Below are 20,699 nucleotides of genomic sequence, written 5' to 3' on the forward strand. Positions count from 1 at the left end.
TAAGTATTAACTAAGCTTGCTTTCATCACTCTTCTTTCATACCCACACACACCTTTTCTCTCTTAAGTTCGCTTTTTCTCTCATATGGGTTGCCACTAGATTATTTATTTGTAACGTATTTAGTTTTGAAGGGCACTCATAGTATTAAATGACGTGTACTCCATCAGCCAAGGCAGTCAAGGTCCAGCTAAGGCTCCATTTCCTACGCTATAGTGACTAATGCACCTTCGAACAAAGGAAGTTTATTCACGCATGCAGATAGATTGAGTAAACAAAGGTCAGGCTTTGATATCTGTTATTAGAGCTACCTATGAGATGGTATTGAAGTTTTGAGATGACAAAACCAGGCACAACTCCCGCCTTGCTTTGTTCCTTCTCATGGATTTGGAGAGGACAACAGTATACTACGTTACATGGTTCGGTGGGTAGTATGGGTCAGCGATACGCCACGGGGAATGTACATCACACATGACTGATCGTGCTTTTCCCCTTACTCTATGTATGCATGTCATTTTGGCTCCACCCTCTTTAATGATCCCTCATTCGTATACTGAACACTGATACAACGTCCCGAATAAGGATGATGGGACCAAAGTTGGCATCTAGGTCGATAAGAGTCCAATAATAAGTTCTACATATATATATAAAAAAAAGGCTGTTGAGGGTTTCCAACAGTAGGCGATCACGATTGTGGATAGGAGAAAGCAATTTATCCTTTCTGCACAGACGAAAAAAATCAGCTTATCCTCTTTTGGATGATACCCATTCCTCATTTCTTCAAGAGTTGCATTCAGCATTCCAGACCGTTATATTTTTATTCCGTGCTGGTTTTTTTTTTTTTTTTTTTTTTTTTTTTTTTTTGCAGCTGATGAAGCCAATTCTCATTTGGGTTTAGTCCAACAACCATGACATTTACCCGAGCATTGAGAGCTTTTTTTTTTTTTTTTTTTTTTTAAAAAAAAAAAAAAAAAAAAAAAAAGGTACATGTACAGGTTAGACTACAACTGAACCAGACGTTCAGACTTCAACAAAGATTCCACGCGTACCGCACATCTTAGAATAAATATATTTTATTAAAGGAAATGGACAGTAATTTTAATGCTTTAAATGCCTAAAGCTTGTTTGAATCCCACATGGAATACTTTTTCAGTGAAAAGATGCTGCCAAAAAGGTCGCACACAGTTAATGGTTGCTAGCCTGATTATCAAGCAAAGTGCTCCCAATTGACAACGACCAACTGCATGATGGTATGGTGCTTCCTTTACGGTCCACAAGGAGGCAACATGCCTTTGTCAGACAGCAAAAAAAAAAAAAAAAAAAAAAAAAAAAAAAAGCTCTCGGCCGTCGTCAGATTAAATGGTTGTAAGATTCCTTCGTATACTTTATACGCATTCGAGACAAACAAACGTCCTGTATAACCAGAAAGGAGTGAACGCGAAAGAGCCGCTGTCTAAAAACAACTAAAAAAAGAGAAAAAAGAGAGCCAAACTTTTTTTTTTTTTTTTTTTTTTTTTTGCCTGGCGAGCAAGTCTTGGATTCTCTAGTGCCGAGATTTGTAAACTGGATGTCGGTATTTTCCTATCGTTAAAAAAAAATAAAATAAAATAAAGGAAAAAAAAAAAAAAAAAAAAACTTACAAACCCAGTTTTCGGCTATGTCTTTGGCTCCCGCCCTTTCGATGTGGCAGTGGAATAGAGAGTAATCTTTTCCTCTGCCATGTCCATTGCCTTGCGTGTCTGAGAATCTTCAGCGTATTATTACTGTTACAAAGTTCTTGGACTGCATTCAAGAAGAAACGGGAACACAGTAACAGCTGTTTGAGTTTGAGTCTTATGTAGAGTGCATAAAGAAGAATGCCGACGTTGGAGGTGTAGCTGGACCTTAGCTGGACCTTTTTGACTTTCCAGTTCTATTTCTGTCGTATCATGTAAAAAAGATATCTCATGAGAAGAGAGAGCAAGGAAGGGCAAAGCAAGTAAGCGCAGGCTCAACACAGCCTAAGATTTCTTTTTTTTTTTTTTTTTTTTTTTTACCAGAAAGAGAGTCAGAGGAAAAAATAAAAAAAATAAAAAAAAAAGACAGACGCTCTTTTGAGTTCAACTGAAAGAATATATAAACGTTCACTTTCATGCCATTCGTCTCTTTCTTTTTTTTTTTTTTTTTTTTTTTTCTTCTCTTGTTTGCCTGCTTGTGCTTCTCTCTTTCCCTTTGCCTGCCTGTCTGCATTGCACTGCACCTGCAAACCCGCTCCTTGCTCTTGTCAGAGTCTCACGCATCCTCACACTTTCTCTTTCTACCCCCTCTCTCTCATCTCCTCTCTCTCAACCTCTCTCAACCTCTCTCAACCTCTTTCAACCTCTCTCAACCTCTCTCAACCTCTCTCAGTCCCTCTCATTGACCCCTCTCTTTCATACCCTTTCTCGTTCTCTCTCTTTTCCCTCCAAATACTTTGCCGGATACATTTGTCCTTTCTACCCCTCATTGTCTGCTTCACTTGTATCTTTTCTTGTCATCAGTCATAATAAAACCGTATCCTCAGTCTTTGCACTCTCCTTAAATCCTTCTTGAAACTGTCAACAGTCGGAAAAAAAATATTGCGCCCTCTCTCTTCATCTCTTTCTAGACTTCCATAGTTACCCACGCCCTCGCCCGACCATCTTGTCTTTCATCCCTTTTCTTTCTTTCTTTCTTTTCCTTTTTCACAACTGCATGCTATCCTACTTAATCGTTGGAAACATCCAATAAAATTTGCACGGCAGAAACAACAGCTTTCATTCGCTACACATCCAATTGCAACAACAACAACAACAACAGTAAAAAAAAAGTAACCAACATCGATAAAAATTCCATGCGGCATACAAAGTTCAGTTGCTTCTTTTCCAGGTCATTGTTGGGCTCTGCTCTGTTGACTTTGATAATCCTCTCTTTTTCTTCCTCGGCCTTTGGTTTTAACAATGACAATAACAACCGCTATAACAGCGCCTCTCCATACTGGAAACGTTCACCTCAAGAACCACAGGCACGTCGCCCCCATTCCCCTTACACCGAGCCCAATATCCCTCCTTCCAGCGATGAACAGTTTCAGAATGATAGTGGCGATGCAAGTGGCACTGATCCTGCTTCTCCTGCCGTTGGTTCTGCATACAAACGTAGAAGTTTGTTCCCTCATATCAACTACGATATGATTGTGGAACTCAAACAGCAATTGACGAACCAGCAGCAACCAAGTTCTGAAAAAGAAGACCATCATGTATCTCCCTCAGGTACGGTTGCGTCGATTGGTGAGCCCGAAATTAATGAGAAGACCCCATTGGAGGAAGATTTAGATTTTTGGGGCCAAGATGAAGAACGAACCTTGGTTGATGCACATTATCCATCCATCGATTTGTTTGATGCCGAGGACGAAGAGTTGTTTGAACTGGGTGAGGATGGTATCTTGCGTGCGGTTACCCGTGGTGATGGTGATGGTGATGAGGTTGAGAATGGGGATGAAGATGAGCGTCATCGCCGTAACCGCATCAATATCTCACTCACAGGCAGCATCCACGATGAGGATGAAGAGCGTCATGATCAGGTTTGGATGGTCGACGAGTGGGAAGAAGAGCTTGAAGGTGATATGGACGAGCTCATGGACTGGGTTGATGATAATGAAGACCTAATCAACCATCTACCAAAGCCCAAGAGCGAGAAGCCATTGTCAGCTATGGTCATGGGCTCTCAACGCCCCCGTGACCGTGAATCATTGATCAATAGTGCTCTCAGGGATGAAGACGAGGCCAGTCCTTTTCAGCGCCTCTTTTCTGAATCCTGGCTTTTCTGAGCGCGTGAATGGAAAAGGTTTCGCCGTACATCCTAGGCTCTTTCCAAGAGACGAGGCTTTGACAGTTACTCAACCTTAACATCCCAGGCTTACAAAATGCCTCACAGACTTTCAATGCTGTCCCTATTTCGCGTCTCTCTCCCTTGCTCTTCGTTTTTTTTTTTTTTTTTTCCTCACCTCTTGTTTCTTTTTGAACTGGATCAACCTCTGTAAATACCTTCTAGTTGTTGTTGTAGTTTTTATTGTGCTGTTTGTATACCCCCCTTCTCCTCTTCCTCTATTCCTCCTTCCTCCTTTTCTCTCTTTCTCTCTTTCTCTCTGTTGCTTCTCTTCATAAGACTTACACAACCTTATGATGCACAGCCTCCGCACGCTCCCATATCTTTTACTATTCTCTATTGTAGTATGGCATCGTGATGCAAATAATAAAAAAGTATAAAGATCATATTTTACTAAACAAGGCCTGAATGGTTCCTCACTCACCAATTGTCAATTGATCTTACAAACAGTTTCTTCTGTCATTCTTTCCTCCCGTACTCGGTTATTCCTCTCCTGTCTCTAGTTATATGAGACTTATGGCACGGAGTGACACAGGCGCAAAAGTCAGGCATTGATAATGATGGAAAGCTCTTGTCATGTATTGTTATTGGGAGTCTACAAGAAGCTATATTCCAACAATGCTCGTGAGATTAGAATTCGGAGGGAAAAAAAAAAAAAATAAAATAAAATAAAGCAAAATAAAAAACGAACATCAATCCTCTTTAAACTGAGACTAAAAAGATACCTTTCATAATGCAAAGAAAGAATGTTGTCTTTTAAATACGCGTTTGTCTTTCCTTTTTCCTTCACCAGAAAGAAACCTTGATAAATCGAATTTGTTACTCCTTATTGTCACCTGATACACATCCATTCTTAAGAAAAAAAAAAAAAAAAAAAAAAATTGGGTGACTTTTTTTTTTTTTTTTCTCTTTTATTCCATTCCGATCGCCTTATTAATTAATCAACAAAAAAGGGACAAATATGCCTGCGCCTGACCATTCAATGCCTTCCGATACGATCCAGGATAGCACAGCTTCCTTGCCTCCGGGTATGGTTCTGGGACCGGATGGGAAACCATGTCGTACTTGCACAGATTGGAAGAGCTGGTCCAAGATTGGAAAGAAAGCCAAAAGTAAGAAGGGCGATTCATCATCATCTTCTTCTTCTTCTGACGGATCAACGATGACATCAGCAGCGGCAGTGACAGCAGCGACGGCGGCAGACGGAAGGGATTCTTCTTCTTCTTCTACTTCAACATTCGATTACGAAGCAGAATGTCCGCCCGATAAAGAGGTCCTAGGTCGTGCAACATGGACTTTCCTACATACGATGGCAGCCTATTATCCAGACAAGCCCAATGCCCAGGAGCAATCAACTATGAAGTCGTTGTTGAGCTCGTTTTCTCAATTTTATCCATGTGGCTATTGTGCTGAGCACCTGCGTGAGGAGATGAAAGTCGATCCTCCCAAGGTCGAGAGCCGAATGGAGTTGGCCTGGTGGATGTGTGGTATGCACAACAAAGTCAATGAGATGCTTGGAAAAGAAATATTTGATTGCAACAAGCTTGATGAGCGATGGAGAGACGGCCCTGCAGACGGCCGTTGCGATTAAAAAAAAAAAAAAAAAAAAAAGAGCAGATAGCAAAGACGATTAGACTGATTTATGTATTTGTAATATCAATGCATAATCCATTAAAATATCCATGCACTCATAGAGCTCTAAAAAAAAATAAAAAAAAAAATAAAAAAACAAGAAAAAAATAATACATTTACAAATAGGATATGTGCCATGATGATTATTATTACGTTTATTAAGTATGAATGGAATGGTAATCTATTACAGGACTTGATATTACTTGCGATATGATTAAAAAGAGGAAGGGATTGTACCTCAGTGGTGCCTGATTAATTTTCAGCAGGATAGTCCACCGTTAAGAGCTTTTCAAATTGTGCGAGCGTGGACCTGACACCTAGGAGAACACCTTCATCGGGGCCATGACCGGGTGTCCAAGTGCTGTGAGCAAAATCGATCAATCTCAAATCTGTTACCTTCTGAGCCAGCTCATCATCTTCATCATACTCTGAATCTTCATCGATATCCATTTCTTGATAACCATTATCGTGTTGACCATTGTCTGAGCCATTAGTTGTTTGATCCAGATGAACTTTTGCTTTTGCTACTACATTCGCGATTTTTTCCTGTTCCATCATCAGGCCTTCATCAAAGGCATCAGGCTCCCCTTCATACATCAATAGCAATGAGCTGGATCGCATCCTGACCTCTTGAGTTTCTAACGTGGCCAGAATGTCGGTTAGATCGCTGATAAAGCGTTCGATGACCAATCGCATCCTCTGAGGCCCAAGCTTGGCAGCGAAAAAGTTTCGGAACCCATCCAGGACTGTGTCATTGGTTAGACCTTTGCCATAATGTTTTGAGTACTTGATGAACTCTTTCTTATCATTGTCATAAATCTTGTAGAAAGAAAGAAATAAATAATTTTTTTTTTTTTTTTTTTTTTTTTTTCATCATTAGATCATCAAACTCATTAGTCATTTTCCTTGTGTACCATAATCAAGTCCAGGTGGATAAAAAAAAAAATAACAATGTTCGGATCATGGAATGTTTTTTTTGGGACAAAAATAACCACAAAAGAACAATAATGAAAAATAAACATGAGGGATATTTTTTATTACCTGAAAGCCTGTCAAACGAAAACCCAAGGAAGCACTGGTCGTCTCAGCGGACACTTTAGCCAGCCGTTGCTTTTTCTCCTCGGTGGCATCATCATCATACAGCTGCGTGCCCAACTTGAGATCCAAGACACATGGTTTATGAAAGCCATGTGAGACATTTTCGAGACAAAGACATTCAGCATCCTCTTTGTCGCCCTTTGTGAATGCCTCTGCACCTTCTTCGCGTGTCAGATGATGAAGTAGCTCCTGGCTTTGTTCATTTGCTGCTAGGTCTGGTTGTTGTTTAAACGACAGCATATCTGAGACGGGGTAGCCGTTCATGGCCTTGATAGTTGGTGTGGGGCCATTGGTCTGACTCTGCTGGGGTTGTTGATGTGTCAGAGTAAGGGTACCGTAGTAGGCAGGCATCCAAGTCTGAAGTTCTGGGTGCAATACAGCTTCCTCATAAAAACGCAGTTCCTGTGGGAGAGCTGGTTTAACAATAATCTCATTTTCTTCACCCATTGAGAGGACGCCGTCGTGGCCACCGACTTGGTTGCTGAGAGGGCTTAGTTTCATAAGCAGGTATGGGTGTAGGAGACAGAGGAAGTGTGAAAAAGAGAGAGTGTGAGTAAGAGAGAATAAGAGAGTGTGTGAGAAAGAGAGAGAGAAAGAAAGAGAGAGAGAAAGAAAGAAAGAGAGAAAGAGAGAAAGAGAGAGAGAAAGGAACAAAGAAACACAAAGGGACAAAGGAACGAGAGGTCTTGCTGTGTTTCTTGAAAAGGGGGGATGGGGGGAAGAATGAGAGTTGAATGATGAATGTGAAAAAAAAGTGAGGAAAAGGAGGAAATGTCAAGGAGAAAAAGAAGCAACATTTATTCAAACAATACCCAGTCAGCAATAACCAGTCGGTTGTATGTCAAAATTTAGACTCGAAAGAGCATCTGAGCAACATTCTGCAGGCTGTCTGTTTCTCAGTTCATTAGGACAATATGGATATAATGGGACATTTGAAGAAATTATTATTACGCGTGGATCGTTTTCTTTGTTTTTGTTTGGCGGGAGAGTGCATGAGCATGACATGCACAAATCTGGTGTATAAATGTATAAAAGTAAAAATGTTGTTCATGTGCAATTGCTCACTGTTTTGTTCACACATCGATATTTAACACATTTACACTCTATACATGCAACATTCATTGTACGAGAGACAGCAGTCCAAAATAATTTCGCCGGTGGCTTTGCTTTGTTTACTCCTAAAAGAGGAGAACCCTCATTTCGAGCCTTGGCTCTCTCCCTCCTCTTTCCCTCTCATTGAGCACTCTCACACGCGTGGCGCAACATTGTCATTCCAACTTTCTGCCTTTCTGCCCGAGCGCCCGACAGGTTGCCCTTTATCTAGTTTATTTTCTCTATCGATTGACTACCTCGCTTGGACACCAATTTGCTCTCTTCTTTTTTACCATGACTGGACTCATTCGCTCACCCCTGGTTCTTGCCAGGAACACTATGCGTGCATCCAATATTATCCGAGGTGTGTGTCTATACTATATTCCAGGAACAACCTTTGACCGCCACCCGACCGTCCTTGTTGAAACAAAGAGATTAATTATCACATAGTATTGTGGAATGAATGACAACCCTATTCATCCAGCCATTGCAACCATGAGCGATCACTCCAAAAACTGATCTTTATTTTTTTTTTTTTATGACGAATTCTGATCGCTTTGTTTCCTTGTTTCCTTTATATATTTTAATTTTTGGGTATGGGATATAGCTTCCACACCTACTCTCAACCGTACATTCCTTATCAATGTCAAGTCCGCCAAGAAGTCAAAAGTACAACAGCAACAGGAAGAAAAGTCATCATCACCAATATCAGAAACAGGAGCAGAGGCAGCAACAGCAGCACAGGATTCGAAATATAGGATAGAGACACCTTCACCAGCAGTCGTTGCATTCGCTCACCGTCTAAAATTGAACAAACTCAAGGATCAGACACTTTTGATGCGCATTGTCACACATCCTAGTTATGAGAGGGTCGGCATCCAGACTAATGCAAGACTTGATACCCTTGGTAAGTATTCCCGAGTCTGCGCGACGCTAAAAGTAGATCAACAATGTTTCTCATCGTAGAAGAGCACTTGAAGGCAGCATTTTTTTTTTTATTTTTTTTTTTATTTTTTTTTATGCAGATCAAACTTTCTTAGTGTGAAATGCAAGATGAAACTAAAATCATTTTCGCATGGTCTTTATATATTTTTAAGGTGACAAGGCTTTGCATATGTTTGTCATGGAGTATCTCCATGTGAAATATCCTAAACTTCCTACAAATGTGTTGAAGGAGGCTGTGGAGGTATACACTCGGACGAGTACTTTGGAGCTCATGGCCAAGGAATTTGGTGTTGAAGATGTTGCTCGTTGGGTTCGTTCAAAGGTAACAGGAATTCAACATTTTTTTCACTTGGCAATACGCTAACTAGAAATCGTATGACTGACACGGTTATGTTCCTGACTATCGGATTCTAATGTTTTATTATTATTATTATTACTACTACTACTATTATTATTATTTGTTTTCAATTAGCCTGATGCAGGACACCAATTGTCATTAAAAACTGTCAAGGCCTCAGTGGTACGCGCTATAGTCGGGGCCATCTACATCGATCAAGGTTTCCTCAAAGCCCGAGAATTCGTTCACGCTCACTTTTTGTCGCGTGATTTCAAGATCGAGTCATTGCTCCAGATTGATGAGCCCAAGCATTACTTGTCTGTGTTGATGAAGCGTTTAGGTCGTGAGCGTCCGGTAGCACGAATGTTGGCTGAGACAGGTCGTACCTCGAAGGCTCCTATTTTCATCGTCGGTGTTTACTCGGGCACAGAAAAGATTGGTGAGGGTTTTGGATCATCAATCAAGATGGCCGAGTTCAGAGCCAATGCCGATGCATTGAAGAAGTATTATATGGAGGAGCTCAAAGATTTTGGACTACCTTCGGATACTGAGAAAGAGGGCGCTATTTACACGCCAACAAAGATTGGTGACACCGAGGTTGTTGTCTAGAAAAAAAAAAAAAAAAAAAAAAAAAAAAAGTGCGCTACAACCAAAGGGTATACCATTTCTTTTTTTTGGTTAATCATGCGAAATGCTTAGGCACAGCTTGTTAGGTCGAAAATAAGTATTTTTAGGATGTGGCTGTGTATGTGTTCTATTTTTTACAATTTTTATTTTTGCATTTCCTTTCCTTAGATTTGAATTAAAATATGATATAATTCAATAATTTATTTATCTATTTGCCTACTTCACAATCTCAATTACAAAGAGCATGCACAATGACGACTAGACGAATGTTTTTCTTTTTTTTTTTTCTTTTTTTTTTTTTTTTATTAATTACTATCATTACATTATATATACTAAGCTTTTGGTTTGGATGGTCCCTTCGCCTCTTCCAATTGCATCGTTTTGAGCTCCAGTTCCCTGCGAAGATTGTCCAAAATAGAGCCGAAACGTCTCTATCGTATGGTATAAAACATATGAATGCGTTAGAAAACATACAGCCTGAGAAATCAACAAACTGGGGTTTCTTTTTTTGGTTAAAATACGTAGTTCATTACCCTGAGAATATCGTTAGGCGCTGACTGAAGTCTCTCTTCATGGTCTCTGATCCTACCGTTCAATTCCTTGATCTCGTCCTTGAGTAGCTTCTCCATCTGTGCATTTTCTTTATCATCTTCATCTTCGTCCTCATCATCCTCGTCAGAACCACTATCCTCATCCTCGTCCTCCTCATCCTCTTCTTCCTCATCATCTTCATCGCCGTCCTCGTCCTCATCTTCGTTGTCATCACCTGCAATTTTGACTTTGCCCTTGTCACCCTTGACTGTGGAGGATGAATTGGCACCGCCAGTAGAAGATGATATTGAGCGAGAAGGCGCAGTAACTCCAGTCATAAAGTCAGAAGCAGCTCCCAGTTTGTTGCCCGCAACATTCTTGACTGCCGTACCACCTCCACCAGTACCAGCTTCAGCGCCACTGATATTTCTAATTCCATTACCAAGCTGTCCAACAGACGTTTTTTCCTGAGGTTGAGGTGTACCACCAGTATCATCGCCCTCGTCGGATGAATTTTCGCCTCCACCGATTTCTCTTTCAATCTCTGCCAAGAGATCGTCATCATCCTCATCTTCATCCTCATCCATATCCATCATTTCGCCATCCATGTCCATGTCACTATGCGCACCTTCTGGCGCCGGCGTGGCTCCATCGTCGGAGTCGAATCGATCCATGCCATCAATCTGTTCTCGGATTTCATATACAACTTCTTCTGCGGCGGAATCTTCCTTGAGTAGTCGCTCTACTTCATTTTCGACGCCTTCCACCGCCTATATTATAATTTAGGATATATGATGAGGAAGATAAAAATGAGAGATGTTAAGAATCTTATATCAATTCCAACAACTAAAATTTTTGCCTAGTGCCATATATTTCCATGTGGATCGAGTCTTCTCCAATAAAGATCGATCAACATACCACTTTGGATACACGTTTCCTGAAACGCCTCTTGCGCACGTTCTTCAATGGGTTTGTCAGGCCATCAGGCCAGATATAATCGCTCAATTTAAGCGGTGGCAATGAAGATGGGGCTGGCATAGATCCGTTTGTCCCAGTTGTAGCTCCTGCTGCTCCTGTCCCTGCTGCTGCTGTTGCTGTTGCTGATGAATCTACTCCTGGTTCTGCTTTTATCTGAGGAGTCTTTTCGATTGGAGTCGGGTCCACAATAAGCATCTGAGAAATATCCGCAATCTTGTACATCTGCTTCCCATTAAGTGTCTTTTGGGCCTCAGTGATCGTTGGCAGATCCACTAGCTTTGTTGGGAACTCGACACCTTCAAACGTAAATGTTCCACGCCTTGCATCTAGCCAAACAAATATATGCATTTATATGTATAAAAGAGGTTTCCGTCAGCTCTGATGCTTTGGCTGATGTTGAAACTCACTATGGGCCAATACAGTATGAGACAGATCACAATAGACTCTTCATTTTCTTTTTTTTTTTTTTTTTTTTTTTCTCCCACAATACCTGCAAATCGAAGTTTGACATCTTCATCTATTTCACGGGCAATCACCTTCTCTCTGAACCGGTCACACATTTCTCCTGGTGGTAATCGCAGGATGAATTGTTCTTCTATACTGACTTCTGGCTCGTCTTCATTTTCGTCATCAGAGTCCTTTGCGCCAGCCCTAGCCCCATCATCGTCATCTCCTCCTCCAGAGACTCCTCCTGCGCCTGATCTTCCGCCTCCACGACCTCCTCCTCCTCCTCCTCCTCGACCCCCTCGCCTTCCACCACCTCCTCCACCGCCACCGCCCTTTTTACCATAGGTTCCTTTGTTACCACGCCCTGATTTATTTGCACTGGCTGCAGCGCCTGCTGCGGCTGCGGCTGCTAGTTGCTTTCGTGGCGCGGTGCCTGCAGGCGCTGTAGTGAGTGGTGCCGTTGGCTGGGGTCCAAATGTTGTGGTCGATAGGGGTGCTGATGTCGATGGACCACTATTACTGTTGTTTGCTAATGACATGCCTGCTGTGGCAGACGTGGTGGCATTGGTGTTGGACGAGAATGTACCAATTGGCTGCGGATATAGAGGTTGCTGTCCTGATCCCGGGGCGCCAGCGCCAGCGGAGATCCCTGAATTCGACATTGCAGTGAGGCAAGATGTGTATGCTTTGATCGCGCTGATTCATCTTAAACTAAGGCCTCGTGACTGCTAGCATGGGCTTAACATCTTTATGATCACTTTACATATTTTAATATTTTTTTATGTGTATATTTTTAATATTTCACTCTTTTTCTTTTTTTTTTCCTCCTTTCCCTTCTGACCTCCGTACCATTCTTGCTTATGCATAGTACACTAGACGAGTCTTCTTCTTGGCCTGGACCTCAGCAATACCCATCAAGAAATCGTCATGGGTCAGTTGGTTGGCTCCACGACGCAGTGCCAACATTCCTGCCTCAACACAGACAGCTTTGCATTGAGCTCCATTGAATTCATCACAGCTGCGTGCAAGTTCAGCCCAGTTGACTTCATCAGAGACATTCATCTTTCGGCTATGGATCCGCAAAATCTGTGCGCGGGCCTCCTCATTAGGTGCTGGAAATTCAATCTTACGATCAATGCGTCCGGAGCGCAGCAAAGCTGGATCCAAAATATCAACGCGATTTGTTGCTGCAATAACCTATTATTTTTTTTTGTAAAAAAAGCCTTGTCAGTCAACGGAAATTACTTTGGTCTTGAGCAATGGTCTATAACCATAATACAAAAAAAAAAAAAAAAAAAAAAAAAACATCCATATTGTATACTGTTGTTACCTTAATACCCTCATCACTACTGAAACCGTCCAGCTGGTTCAATAGCTCCAACATGGTTCTTTGTACTTCACGATCTCCTGTCTTGTCGCTGTCGAAACGCTTTGTTCCAATAGCATCCAATTCATCAATGAAGATAATAGTCGGCTTCTTGTCTTTGGCCAATTCAAATGCATCACGAACCATCTTTGCTCCATCTCCGATAAACATCTGCACAAGTGACGTGGCTGCCAGCTTAAGATATGTAGCATTCGTCTGTGCAGCACAGGCACGAGCCAATAATGTCTTTCCTGTTCCAGGAGGACCATACATCAACACTCCCTTAGGTGGCTTGATACCAAGATTCTTGAAACGTTCAGCATGAGTCATTGGAAGTACAATAGCCTCAACCAATTCCTCAATCTGTTTCTCCAGACCTCCAATATCACTATAATGTTCAGTAGGCTTCTCATCCACTTCCATTGCCTTGACACGCGAGTCATATCTACACGATAGGACAAAAGAAAAATATAATATAAAACAAAAATGAATAGATTCATTAAAAATCACTTCTTCTGTACTTTGGGCCATAATGAACTGATTCATAATCAGGATAAAGTCTTTGAATGATAAAAACATACTCTGTAGGAAGTGTATCAAGGACCAGAAAGCTGTCCTTGTTGACTCCAATGAGATCGCCGGGCTTCAAGGTTGCAGGGTCCACCAATCCGATCAGAGGCAAGAAGATTGTCTACAGGGTCAAAAAAAAGTTTTTTAATTTTTTAAAAAAAGTCAATAAAGAATGAAGGATATTGAATGACACTGAGATTCTTTTTTAGGAATTGACAAAGCATCACTGTTTTTAACTTGATTTGTAAGAAAAAACATAGCAGTCCAGACATTTTCCTTTTATCTCCATACCTGTCTAGTTGAAGTCTTAATGACAGCGCATTTGCCTTTCCTGTTTGCATCCAAATCCATCGCTGCACCATCCTCATCCTCTTCATCCTCAGGATCGATATCAAGCAACTTGATGAGAACAATAATAATGCCAGCAATTAAAAAAAAGAAAAAAAGAAAAAAAAAAAGAAAAAAAAATGGAAATGGAAATAGAAATAAGGTAGTTAAAAAAAAAAAATAAAAAAAAAATAAAAAAAAGAATGTTAGTTCCAAGTGCTTTTTTTTTTTAAAAAAAAAAAAAAAAAAAAAAAAAAAGCTCATATCCGCTTTTATGTTTGTATATATTATCTTTTATCCTTTGATATTGGCAGATCAAGCCTTAAAGTACTTGATCCATTTTTCTTGTAACATACCTCAACCACATTACCAACCAAGTATGGAAGCTGCTTGTTCATCTTGATCTTATCTTTGTTGTCTTTGATCCTTTCTTTCATAGCTGCCTGCTCATATTGAAGACGTTTATTTTCGCTCTTCATAACCTATTTTATTTTATTTTTCCAGAGGGTGTTAATAAACACGTTCATAAAGCCAGCTTAAGTATATATGTCTGTATATCTGTCAATATATATATACTTCAAGAGAGTGTGCTTTTTTTGTGTACATGTATGGATGTGTAATCCGCGTTTTTTTTTTTTTTTTTTTTTTTCTTTATCGTACCTTGATGTCATTGTCCAACAGTCGTGTCCGGTTAATAATCTCTTCCGTGTTCGCCTTCAGAATGTCAGCTCCCAAAACCTCTTCCTCAGGAGTAGTTTCCCAAAGCGATTTATCTTCAAGGGTCGTCATTTCGGTTTACTTTTTTCTTTTTTTTTATATATATGAAGAGACTTTTTATGATGAGACTTTCTATATGGGTTGTATTACTGAATTGGTAAACTGTTGCTTTGTTGGGAGGAGACCAAAAGAATAATGAGAACTAAAAAAAAAAAAAAAAGAAAATATGAAATGCTTTTAATGAAATGGCGCGACAGTGCGACAGTGGGGGGTTACGCACACTTGCTGTTAGTACGTACGTCATGTGTCACGTGATACCAGATCAGCCCTATCTTTTTCCATGGAACAGCTTAGTGCTAAAAAAAGATAGAATATGAAGATTTAAAAAGGAAAAGAAAAGAAAAGAAAAGAAAAGAAAAGAAAAAAAGAAGAGACTTGCTATTATGAATAAAGCAGACATATTTAATCCTTCTTGTTTATCAACATTTAATGCTTCGAAAACGTTTAAATCTGTACATGTATAGATAAATCACGTTAATTGGGTTTATTAAACTATTATTATTTTATTATTTATTTATGAAATGCAGGTGATATGGTACAGGTGAATGCAAAGGGTTTATGAGTGTAGGAAATAATGAGGAGTTTAGAGGCATGTCTTTTTGTTTGAATAAAACCCCATAGCTGCTTTGTTAATGTAGAGTGAAAGAGAAAGGAGGGGTATTTGCTTTAGTCTAAGCATGCACCTGAGAAAAAAAAAAAGAAAAAAGGTTGTTTTCGTTCTGGTCCAGGATTCGTCTTGTCTTGTTTCGTCTCGATTCAAAAAAAAAAAAAAAAAAAAGACTCGACTCAAAAGCTCGTCGCGCGGGATACCATCAGGCGTTTCTTGGTTTGTCTTGTATATATTTTGCAGTTTTTTTTAGGCGTGATGACACAAAGAGCTGGAAGAGCTATTGTTCGAGGACATGATCTTCTCAAACCCAGGATTCAGAGAATTGAACTGGGCTGCACGTGAAGCCTTGTTGCTCTTTTTGAAGAAGGAAAAGCGACCGCCGGAAGATGGACGAGTGTTCGAAGGCGATGGGAATGGAGCAGCGTTATTGCACTTCATGTTTCTGAAGAAGGCCATGGAAGAAACGTTTGTATCCATTGTTTAAAAAGAAGTGCTTTTGTATTTATAATATGAAGAAGAAGGAGTTGATTTGTGTGTATGAAAGATGCTTTTGATCTGAAGAATAAAAAAAAAAAAAAGTATGTAGACATGGTTTTTATACCTTTTTGTTATTGTTCTTATTGCGCATGGACCCTCTGTGCATCAGTGGTTTGCCTTATCTCTTCTTAATCACCGAAGAATTAACTAGATGCGCTTTTATTTTTATTTTTTCCAGTATCTTTGAATAGTGCAAGAGAATTGGATGGAATAAACGTAGGATTTTAAATCATTATCAGTCTGAGTGACATGTAATTTTCAGCTTCCGCAGCGGTTCTTTTTCCACAATAGTCAAGTATTTAGTAGAACTTGCTTATGTTACATCTTTAGATAAGAAATCTTTTCATGCCGTTTGCATATAACGTCTACTTTGGCTCCGCACGGACTTTTAATGCGATATCGAAATATTTCAGGGACAGGAATCTCAATGAAACAGATCTCTATATGGTAACACGACGCTTGTTGACTTTGAACAGAAACTATGATAAAGCCCTTCATACCGAAAGATTCCCTATCCCTTCCCCCCCCTCTCCTAATTCGGAGATCGGTACGGTATATACACTACAGACTATAAAAGTCTTTGGACCGAGCTATATCGCCTGTTAGAGAGCGGTCGATAAATTAGTGATAAGAACAACATACGCTAGCATACACGAGCATTCATCAGCATAAACGATTCGTGCACATGCTAGAAATATTACGGATACAATTGGATGCACCACTCTGGGGGTAATATATAGAAAGCCTATATACATGTAGTTTTATATTTTTAATTTTAAGCTTTATTTTTTATCATTATTGAACAGCCTTGTAGAAGTGTACAAGAGAAAGTGCTAGATCTTTAGTTACATGACCTCCTCCATTTCTTCTTCATCACCAGAATTGCCAGCATCCTCGTGGAACACATCCTCCGCCATTTGCATGCTACTTGGGCCGGAATCTACATCTATCGGTTGGCTCCCTGTCCTGACTTCCATAAACGTATCCTCATCATCCTCTTCTTCTTCTTCCTCTTCCTCTTCCTCCTCATCCTTGTCCTCGTCTTCTTGTATATCCTCGCTTCCTTGATCATCTTGTACAGACTCCATGTCACTTTGACTTGATTCTTCGTCACCACTGCTGAAGTCCTGCCTCCGCGCCTCAAAATAGCTATCATCCAGATCTATTCCATTTTTGGGAATTCCGGTAATAGCAGCCTCATCGGCAGATTCATCTGAAGTATAACCATCTACGTCATGTAAAGTCCCACCCCATTCGCTCATATAACGAATAGATGTCGCGTTATCTACCATACCAATGGCGAAATCATCTACCGGAGGAACAGTATTGCTATTGCTGGATGGCTCTTTCATCTTGTCACCTGATCTTTGTGTTGTTTTGCTATTTATATCGCCCTGTCCTTCATCATCTGATTCATAGCGCACTCTGGTATTGATCATATCTCTTTGATTCTCGAATATTTCGTCTGCCGCTTGGCAAAGCGCATCATGCATTGTTACTTTGAGCTATTATTATGTCAAAACAATAAAATAGATAAATTTATGTTAGATTTTACCACCTGTTTTTCACTAGAAATAAAAACACAACTGGGTCGTATATTCAGCAAAAAAAAAAAAAAAAAAAAAAAAAAAAGGACAAACCTTTAGTGCTTGTAGAACCTTTCGATCCTCAGCAACACCACCTCCTTGACTATTTAACCCTGGAATGGTACCTTCCTTGATGCGATCTTCAGCCTCCTGTTCCAGCTCGGGTAACAACTTTGTACGGAGTAGGACACTCAAGTTCTGAACATGCTGATCTGTAGCAGGCGCTTCATTTGGAAATACGGTATAAGATTGCAGAAGCGTGTTGTGTGGGTCGTTGACGAGGTTTGTGAGATGTAGGTATTTTGCAATCAACACATTAAACTTTGAATGCAATTCTGTCCTTCAGTCCACCAGCATAACCCAATGTCAAAACAATATATATATAAAAAAAACCGAATCAGTCTTCAGAGCGTTCCTTGTATTTTTTTTTTTTTTTTTTTTTTTTAAATTACTGTTAAGCAGCAATGAAAGTCGCGTATACCAAGAGACTGTGCCAGGAGTCGTTTCAGGGTTGATGGACCTCAGAAAGAAGAGGATTGACTCTTGAAGCTGAAATAAGCGTGTCTTGACATTTTCCAGCGCCTCAATGTTGACTTCTGTCTGTGGAAATGGCGTGTTCATCGGATTTGTTATAATCTACAATCTTCCTATGTCTTGATCTGATGCCACCTTGAGAATTTCCATGCAATAAAAAAAAAAGTTTCTTTTGCGGTGGGCGAATTGGGCTGTTGTGCACGTGATTGGACTAATATATTGCCGCCGCTTTTTTTTTTTTTTTTTTTTTTTTTTTAAACTTCGTGCGCGCCGGACTACACCAAAATCAGACGGCGTGCCTTCCTCCTGTAGTCTTTTGACGGCGAAAGCTCTGATGCAATTGAGGAACACAATGCATAAGCAAAGAGCTTTTTGTTTATGGAGTTTTAGGATTTTTGTGATGGTTCTTGTTTTGTACTTTTTGTAAGGTAAAAAAAAAAAAAAAAGGTTCTTGCCGATCCATGACAATGTCTTTTTTTTTTTTACTTTCAAAAAAAGTGGGGTGTAGAAACGAAGGAATGTTAAAGAGGCTGTGCGTATCATTACTAAATGCCCATTTACCCACCCCGTGTTACCAAGACAATGGATTAAGAAAAATAGGTTAATGGAGATTGGAATGTTTATTGGCAATTGAATTTTTTACAGGAATATGAAATGTGGAAAAAAAAAAAAAAAAAAAAAAAAAAAAAGCTGCGGAACACTGTGTAGCTTAATTAAAAAAAAATAAAATAAAAAATATTTATTTGTCATGAAGGTCTTCTGGTCCAAAAGCGTATGGTAATAGATCCTCAAGAACAGCTTGTCTGTAGGTCCGATCATCGTTTACAAAGAAGATTTCGAGTTTTTTTCCAAACTCGTTCATGAATTGCCGACAAATTCCGCAAGGAGTAATAAAACGGTTGTAATCACAGGCAACAGCGATGGCAACAAACCGACGGTAACCCTCAGAGACGGCTTTAACGAATGCAGTCCGTTCTGCACAGATAGCTCCACCATAGGAAGCATTTTCGACATTGCATCCTTGAAACACTCTGCCGTCCATGGTCAGGAGGGCAGCCCCGACTCGGAATTGTGAATAGGGCGAATATGAATTATTGCGGGCTTCAAGTGACTGAGAGATGAGATCTTCGACCTGGCTATTTGAGAGTGAGGAAATATGAACTGGCCTGGCCCCTTTAGGCGAGGCAACAATGGATGGAAGCGACATTGGATATGTGGTATTAAAGCTTTATTAAACGAAGGAAGGAGGGAGGGAAAAGAAAATGGAAGAAGAAAGGGATGTTCGTCCACAATCTCGTCTTTGAAATAAATAAATGAATGATCTTTTTCCACGAGTCCATGTGCTTTAGCAGGCTTGTTCATTCTATCAGCAACTGCTCCCTATCTTTTACAAACACACGCCGCACTTCAAAAAAGCTTTTTTTTTTTTTTTTTTTTTTTTTTTGCCATTAATGACCATCTCATCTGCAGTGAAGAGGCTGCAAAAGCGGAAGTGGTGGGGTGATCAATCCTTGCTCTCTTTCTCTTATTTAATGTGGAGAAAATTATTAGACTAAAGACTAACCCTCCTTTCCTGGAGAATCAATAAACTGAAAAAAAGTAAACATTAGTCTGAGCATTCCACTCATTCTACGTGTAGCTTTCTTAAAAAGCCCTTCAATAAAAAAAAAAAAAAAAAAAAAAAAAATGGTGTTGAGGTATCAACGAAACCTTCAGTTGCAAATGCAATAAAGGATCATTCTTGAAAAAGAAAGAATCTCGCGTGTCTTCTAATATCGTCATCTTCATTGTCTCCAAACAAAATTAAAGTGGTATTGAGCACACCGACCATCCTGACAGAAGAGCGGTGCACAAACCGCTTTTTACCTCCTCAGGAGGTTTTTTCATGTAACCTAGAAATGCAGAGCTCTCATTCACTAACAGTCACTACCATTAAGCTAATGGCCACATCTCGCCAGAAGAAGTCAAAGGTCCATCATGGATATGCAGAGCTCTTTCAGTCGCTAAGACGTCGCTAGCGATGCTAACCTCTCTACCAGCTATACCATGAGGGATAAAGTGGCCCACAGATAGAGTTAGAGGCTTGTTTAGAAAGAACAAAGGATTGTATATACAAAGTTTCTCATCACCAACGGTGCTATCAGAGAGTCATGGGCACTAAAAGAGAGCAAACTTATTGACTCGGCTAGGAGGGAATGAGGGATCCGTAATTCAGAATCTATAAAAATTTTTGACACGTAAATGGTCCTCAACTGTGTAAATAGTCCGTGTGCCCAATGACCGCAGACATCTTGGCCGTTTTAGGCGTTACTGCTGCTCTTTTGTGGTATTTGTGTCCGTGGTATTTCCCAGCTTCCTTGATGTCATGCCGAAAAAGCATACGGCATCTATTTTAAAAATAGATGGTGATCATCTATATTAATCTCACAGGCAAAGTCGCGGTTGTATATATTAACCTTGCAGGTAAAGTCGCGTCAGCTACTGCATATAGGATTTGTCCTTGTTCGTCATTTATCCCTGTGATAAGACTCGATATCTTTTATTCATGAGCTAGCAATGACTTCCTATCGCCATTCGTTCTGTAGGCTCCAATATTAATAATCCTCTATATCCCTTTGTCTAAGTGATAAGTTCGCTAACGCTACCAGTTAAGCCTGTAATTAACTGTTGCCGCTGCTGGATTTACAAGGGATAACCAGAGTCAACTTACCTTTTGGTGTCTACTTCTACTCATGTAGACTTCTTGATGAAAAAAAAAAAAAAAAAAAAAAAAAAAATCTTTCGCAGGGCAAGGACGTCTTCATGCATAGTTGATGCTGATATCAA

General features: G+C 40.0%; 8 protein-coding genes across 8 annotated transcripts; 3 read left to right on the plus strand and 5 right to left on the minus strand.

Annotated features, from left to right (window-relative positions):
- Positions 1 to 2,848: 2,848 nt before the first annotated feature.
- On the plus strand, positions 2,849 to 3,820 carry BCR41DRAFT_401751 (hypothetical protein; the record flags this gene model as incomplete). Its single annotated transcript, XM_022029246.1, has 1 exon — positions 2,849 to 3,820. One exon carries the CDS (start codon positions 2,849 to 2,851, stop codon positions 3,818 to 3,820), a length of 972 nt encoding a protein of 323 aa, XP_021875914.1.
- Positions 3,821 to 4,776: 956 nt separating this feature from the next.
- On the plus strand, positions 4,777 to 5,470 carry BCR41DRAFT_342842 (ERV/ALR sulfhydryl oxidase domain-containing protein; the record flags this gene model as incomplete). Its single annotated transcript, XM_022022308.1, has 2 exons — positions 4,777 to 4,991; positions 5,070 to 5,470. The coding sequence occupies exons 1-2, from the start codon at positions 4,841 to 4,843 to the stop codon at positions 5,468 to 5,470; spliced, it is 552 nt and encodes a 183-aa protein (XP_021875915.1). The 5' UTR covers positions 4,777 to 4,840.
- A 293-nt stretch (positions 5,471 to 5,763) lies between these two features.
- Positions 5,764 to 7,056, minus strand: BCR41DRAFT_375450 (inositol polyphosphate kinase-domain-containing protein; the record flags this gene model as incomplete). The annotated part of the gene is made up of 2 exons (XM_022026950.1): positions 5,764 to 6,330; positions 6,553 to 7,056. 2 exons carry the CDS (start codon positions 7,054 to 7,056, stop codon positions 5,764 to 5,766), a joined length of 1,071 nt encoding a protein of 356 aa, XP_021875916.1.
- Positions 7,057 to 7,826: 770 nt separating this feature from the next.
- On the plus strand, positions 7,827 to 9,592 carry BCR41DRAFT_390451 (ribonuclease III domain-containing protein; the record flags this gene model as incomplete). The annotated part of the gene is made up of 4 exons (XM_022028225.1): positions 7,827 to 8,065; positions 8,309 to 8,608; positions 8,799 to 8,968; positions 9,119 to 9,592. The coding sequence occupies exons 1-4, from the start codon at positions 7,996 to 7,998 to the stop codon at positions 9,590 to 9,592; spliced, it is 1,014 nt and encodes a 337-aa protein (XP_021875917.1). The 5' UTR covers positions 7,827 to 7,995.
- Positions 9,593 to 9,935: 343 nt separating this feature from the next.
- On the minus strand, positions 9,936 to 11,843 carry BCR41DRAFT_363953 (TAFII55 protein conserved region-domain-containing protein). The gene is made up of 4 exons (XM_022025974.1): positions 11,610 to 11,843; positions 11,060 to 11,445; positions 10,144 to 10,911; positions 9,936 to 10,041 (listed from the first exon to the last, which is right to left on the minus strand). The coding sequence occupies exons 1-4, from the start codon at positions 11,677 to 11,679 to the stop codon at positions 9,943 to 9,945; spliced, it is 1,323 nt and encodes a 440-aa protein (XP_021875918.1). The 5' UTR covers positions 11,680 to 11,843; the 3' UTR covers positions 9,936 to 9,942.
- Positions 11,844 to 12,353: 510 nt separating this feature from the next.
- BCR41DRAFT_426463 (proteasome 26S subunit ATPase 3) lies at positions 12,354 to 14,756 on the minus strand. Its single transcript, XM_022030736.1, has 6 exons — positions 14,490 to 14,756; positions 14,186 to 14,311; positions 13,794 to 13,901; positions 13,514 to 13,623; positions 12,897 to 13,377; positions 12,354 to 12,763 (listed from the first exon to the last, which is right to left on the minus strand). Exons 1-6 carry the CDS (start codon positions 14,616 to 14,618, stop codon positions 12,425 to 12,427), a joined length of 1,293 nt encoding a protein of 430 aa, XP_021875919.1. The 5' UTR covers positions 14,619 to 14,756; the 3' UTR covers positions 12,354 to 12,424.
- A 1,799-nt stretch (positions 14,757 to 16,555) lies between these two features.
- Positions 16,556 to 18,008, minus strand: BCR41DRAFT_390454 (mediator of RNA polymerase II transcription complex subunit 8-domain-containing protein). Its single transcript, XM_022028226.1, has 3 exons — positions 17,821 to 18,008; positions 17,394 to 17,679; positions 16,556 to 17,258 (listed from the first exon to the last, which is right to left on the minus strand). The coding sequence occupies exons 1-3, from the start codon at positions 17,958 to 17,960 to the stop codon at positions 16,599 to 16,601; spliced, it is 1,086 nt and encodes a 361-aa protein (XP_021875920.1). The 5' UTR covers positions 17,961 to 18,008; the 3' UTR covers positions 16,556 to 16,598.
- Positions 18,009 to 18,612: 604 nt separating this feature from the next.
- Positions 18,613 to 20,163, minus strand: BCR41DRAFT_382414 (cytidine deaminase-like protein; the record flags this gene model as incomplete). The annotated part of the gene is made up of 2 exons (XM_022027359.1): positions 18,613 to 19,009; positions 20,147 to 20,163. 2 exons carry the CDS (start codon positions 20,161 to 20,163, stop codon positions 18,613 to 18,615), a joined length of 414 nt encoding a protein of 137 aa, XP_021875921.1.
- Between the last annotated feature and the right edge of the window lie 536 nt (positions 20,164 to 20,699).

The sequence above is a fragment of the Lobosporangium transversale genome (assembly GCF_002105155.1).
Source record: "Lobosporangium transversale strain NRRL 3116 chromosome Unknown BCR41scaffold_67, whole genome shotgun sequence".
Classification (NCBI taxonomy): Eukaryota; Fungi; Mortierellomycota; class Mortierellomycetes; order Mortierellales; family Mortierellaceae; genus Lobosporangium; species Lobosporangium transversale.

What these genes read in the sequence shown, in the direction of transcription:
- BCR41DRAFT_363953 (XM_022025974.1), bottom strand. Translation starts at nt 11,679, where the DNA reads ATGTGTGACCGGTTCAGAGAGAAGGTGATTGCCCGTGAAATAGATGAA. An exon ending in TGTCAAACTTCGATTTGCAG is followed by an intron (nt 11,446 to 11,609) that starts GTATTGTGGGAG and finishes TTGTTTGGCTAG; the next exon opens with ATGCAAGGCGTGGAACATTT. An exon ending in CGCCTAACGATATTCTCAGG is followed by an intron (nt 10,042 to 10,143) that starts GTAATGAACTAC and finishes ACCATACGATAG; the next exon opens with AGACGTTTCGGCTCTATTTT.
- BCR41DRAFT_426463 (XM_022030736.1), bottom strand. Translation starts at nt 14,618, where the DNA reads ATGACGACCCTTGAAGATAAATCGCTTTGGGAAACTACTCCTGAGGAA. An exon ending in TGTTGGACAATGACATCAAG is followed by an intron (nt 14,312 to 14,489) that starts GTACGATAAAGA and finishes AAAATAAAATAG; the next exon opens with GTTATGAAGAGCGAAAATAA. An exon ending in CTTGATACACTTCCTACAGA is followed by an intron (nt 13,378 to 13,513) that starts GTATGTTTTTAT and finishes CCTATCGTGTAG; the next exon opens with ATATGACTCGCGTGTCAAGG.
- BCR41DRAFT_390454 (XM_022028226.1), bottom strand. Translation starts at nt 17,960, where the DNA reads ATGAACACGCCATTTCCACAGACAGAAGTCAACATTGAGGCGCTGGAA. An exon ending in ACTCCTGGCACAGTCTCTTG is followed by an intron (nt 17,680 to 17,820) that starts GTATACGCGACT and finishes GGTGGACTGAAG; the next exon opens with GACAGAATTGCATTCAAAGT. An exon ending in AGGTTCTACAAGCACTAAAG is followed by an intron (nt 17,259 to 17,393) that starts GTTTGTCCTTTT and finishes ACATAATAATAG; the next exon opens with CTCAAAGTAACAATGCATGA.